The sequence below is a fragment of the Opisthorchis viverrini genome (genome assembly GCF_000715545.1).
Source record: "Opisthorchis viverrini unplaced genomic scaffold opera_v5_220, whole genome shotgun sequence".
Lineage (NCBI taxonomy): Eukaryota > Metazoa > Platyhelminthes > Trematoda > Opisthorchiida > Opisthorchiidae > Opisthorchis > Opisthorchis viverrini.
This window is the reverse complement of record NW_008751874.1, coordinates 449,098-453,223: the sequence shown is the minus strand read 5'-3', so window position 1 is coordinate 453,223 and position 4,126 is coordinate 449,098. Positions and strand designations below refer to the sequence as shown.

General features: G+C 41.2%; 1 protein-coding gene across 1 annotated transcript; it reads right to left on the bottom strand.

Annotated features, from left to right (window-relative positions):
- Positions 1-564: 564 nt before the first annotated feature.
- Positions 565-3,380, bottom strand: T265_08422 (hypothetical protein; the record flags this gene model as incomplete). Its single annotated transcript, XM_009174221.1, is given in 4 exon segments — positions 565-656; positions 815-947; positions 2,852-2,927; positions 2,947-3,380. The coding sequence occupies 4 exon segments, from the start codon at positions 3,378-3,380 to the stop codon at positions 565-567; spliced, it is 735 nt and encodes a 244-aa protein (XP_009172485.1).
- Positions 3,381-4,126: the final 746 nt, after the last annotated feature.

Here is a 4,126-nt window from a genome sequence, read left to right as displayed (position 1 = left end):
GACTGCCAAATTGTGGATATACATTTAGGAAAAAACGGATTTCAACCACAGAAACCGAAGGTCAAGGTGAAGTTACACTTTGAAAATCGCTTGAACACTGAGACAATTTACAGTTAGTTCTGGTATGTACTCACACTCATTGAATTTGGATACCTCTGCTTACATTGCTGCCTGAAAGGCCCGCGTGAAGATAGCCGCGGAAGAAAATTAGTGAAAACGGGGAGAATTTTGTCACTAAGACGAATAATCGTGTGTCTTCAGGCTAATGTTTGAGCATGGAGAAAGCACACAGAAACAGTAGATTGGATTGGCTGAATCTTTCTAGTGTGCATGGCCAACACACCAAAATTCGGTAGATTTCTCCAGGTTTCCTCATAAAAAGTGGCTTAGACGAAAGAAGCTACTCACAAGGTTGCTGAAAAATCTTTGACAGCCCACGACCGGTTTTGCCCTCCCTAGGGCTCATCGAATGGGCGCACTCGCCGAGTTTCCGTCAACCTTACGTTCTACTTCAACCCAAATATCTTGCCATTTGATACATGAGAGGGGATTGGTGCAGAACACTCAGTTGAAGAACATCATCAGTGAAATATTAAGCTGAGTTTCTGGTGAAAACCGAATTGATATGAAAATGAGTGCATGTTCCGACATCAGTCCTATTTGGGTCCAAGTATAACATAAGTTTGAAGTAAAACCGGGAGCTGTGCCTACCCGACGAGCTCCAAGACGGACGAAACCAGTAATGGGCTGACAAAATTTTTCAGCAACCTTCTAAATAGTGCCCTTTATGAATATATAGTGCACTACCTAGAACTTCGTGTCAACTGAAACATGATAAAGCTTTTGTGGACCCCATTCAGTTGAAGAATATCATAAACGAGACATTTAGTTGAGTCTGCAGTGAAAACTATGTCGAGTTGCAAATGTGTGTATTCGGTTACACAAACCTTATGAAATCATGTTGAACAGCAGCTGATGGTACGTCCATGCAGTGTACACCAGAGAAGAGGTTAATGAAAGCAATAGTGGGAATGGTTTCTCGGCCAACCAAGTATTTAGGGACCACAACTTTGTTAAGAACCAGAAAAACTAATAACACATGGAGAAAAACAATACAAGCACAACAGTGACTTCGAATAAATATATGCTGAAGCGACCAAATATGCATCTATCGTTTATCTTCAGGTCGCACAGTGCGAAACGCGGACACGGTCATTTAATCTACTTTCATGTAGCGTTGCCATCCAGAAGTATATGTCCCACTCAGTGACGCGTCCACAAAAAGTGATTCGACGCACAGTCCACTTGGATTGTGGTAGTAGACGGAGTAACACTGTGGATTGTGGTGACACCTGTTGACGAAAGGAAGTGCGTTGCAAAAAGTAGACCGCATTCCAGTCAGGAGAACTAGTTGATATGAAAATGGCCACCTGATAGTCATGGAACAGTTACGATTTTTTTCATGGATTTTAGGTCAATATTTAAAACCATCCTAATAGAGCATTTAGGAACAATACACGGATGAGAATACCAGTGTCGAGAATAAATAACGAAACAGGAGTATGAAATAAAGTCGCATTAGCGAAAAGCGACAAGCATTCGGTTGAGTAAGTCAATCACACCTTGGTGAGGAACTCCTCACAACAGACCGCCAGCAGCATCCAAGCCCTTAAAGGAAACCAGGGTTGTTTGTGAAAGCGCGGACATTGGTAGAACTCATAAGCATATTTCTCCAAAAGCGCTATGTTAAATCCACTCAGCATTACCTTTGTTCATGTGCAGCTATGCAAAAGTCTTTCGGTTAGTTGTGGTACTGCCATTCTGTGGATTAGTTCATAGACACTGTCTTAATTCACTGTGACCTGTTTTGACTTAAAACGGCACGTTCACACTTCAAAATGTGAAAATTAACACACACTCGTACATTATTTTTGTTTTGGATCAACTTGTCCCACATGCTTGTTGCAACCCAACCGTGGTCGTTTTACTCGGCTCGTCTCTCTGAAATAACCATCCCTAAAGAAGATAATAAAATACATTTGTCATGAGTTTCTCATGAGTAGGATGACGGGAAAACCTCCATGTAGGACAAATCCAGAAAAAATGCACAGGCTATGCATTAATAGTCAAAGTGACGTAAGCAAAACATGAAAAGATTTCTCGCCAACAACTTTACCGCGGGTCTCTTCTGTTTGTCTTCTTGACTTCAACGTAAAATGTTGATTTCCATGAGGACTCTAATGAGCGATTATTTCATTCATTGATACACCAAGAAGAATGTGATCCATTGTAAACGACTCTCCTAAAAGGGGTCACTGATTGTTACGGTGACATACTAAACGGTCTTAAGTGGGCTATGCGCATGGCAGTTTCGGAGTATCAACAGCCAGAACAGACATCTATCAATCTGTCAAATCGCCCGTCTCAGCCGTCGAGTATTTGACCTTGCTTAAGTACACTGGCAACAGATTAGCGTTTTATACAGAAGTTCGGTCAGTCATGAGGGTCACGGTAATGAGAACTGTTTCGGGTTAGTACGGAAGATCTCTCGAAACATGATATAGTAATTTTCAAGTTTATGAAAAAAACGTTCAATCGTGTAAGTTCGGTACGGACTAATGAGAAATATTTGTACAGGTCACAAATAATCAAAGGCTGGCAACCCTGTAAAACCACTCCACTACGCGCTTAATTCCGGTTGGAGCCTTTAGAAGAGATGTGTGACAATGGGACAACCGAAGTTCACGCACAGAATTTATACGGAATTAGCCGAAAGCACCAAGCAGTCACCAACCCTTTCTGTATGTCTGATAAACGCGCAAGTGTGCTTTTTACCCGGCTGGGCACGTACGCTAATAACAAATGCATTCATAGATCGATAAATACTCTCATTTGCATACGGATTTGACTGCTGTTTAGCTTTGGTACTTAAAAAGGCAGACTTACTGAAACAAGCATTGTCCCAAAGAAGCTGTTATAGTATTCTGAAAGCATCCCTCACCGTTGTCTAAAAACATTTCGTACTGTCCATCCGGCCAGTCCTGAATGAAAGTATGTATTTGCAACGAATCCGTTAAACCTGACATTTTCTGACGAAGATCAATTTCACATACCGCCCAACTATAAATTTGTCTTTCCCCTGTGGTGATCAATTTTTGGGTTTGAAAGTCCCAAGGTGCATGAGTATTGCGAGAACTGGGCGGAATCGTTCCCCAAGGTAAAGCGTTCTCATCAGTCATTATTGGTTTGTAGTTCTGCGATGTTAAACGCCAACGTGAAGCCGAGGCATTTTTCAGATCAATTTTTGGTTTGAAAGTCCCAAGGTGCATGAGTATTGCGAGAACTGGGCGGAATCGTTCCCCAAGGTAAAGCGTTCTCATCAGTCATTATTGGTTTGTAGTTCTGCGATGTTAAACGCCAACGTGAAGCCGAGGCATTTTTCAGCCGTAAGTGTGATGATATTGTAGTCGGACTCAATGAGACATTAACATTCGTCAAATTGATGGATGATAGCATTTGGTAGTTATTTCCAGTAAGACTACTTCGAAGACCAACCGCTGTCCCAATATTTATGCAAGCATAGTTTGCGTCGCAAAATTCACCTTCAAGGCTTGTTATACCATAGCATTTGTTCGGAGGTTCAAACTTGATGCAGGCATTAGGCATAGTAGATTGACTTCCTCTTTGACAGTTAATGGTGATTAAAATAAAAATGTAATATTGTAGAGAATTCCTCAATTTGGCCATTTGATTGTATTGAAAAAATGAACTAGCCTGCACTGCACGGCTTTTGTTGTCCAAAATTTTTCGTTGCCAAGATGAACATGTGTCTTTATATTCATTGAATTAAGGCCTCCAATCAAAATCATTGATACAAAATTGGTTGGCAGTTACACGACCCTTAGCTGTACTTGACTGCTTGTACGTTTCTCAACACTGGATGAAACTCCAACAAACGATGCAGACTAATAATATATTGAAGGAGTTTACGTGAAGTTAGATGTGGAACAAATTACGCGGTAGAGAGTGTAATGATGGGGATTGATTGGGGGGATGATAGGGATCTGATTGGCGATATTGTAGTTCAGGATTGGACACCATGAAGTTAAAACGTTTATTTTGTCTT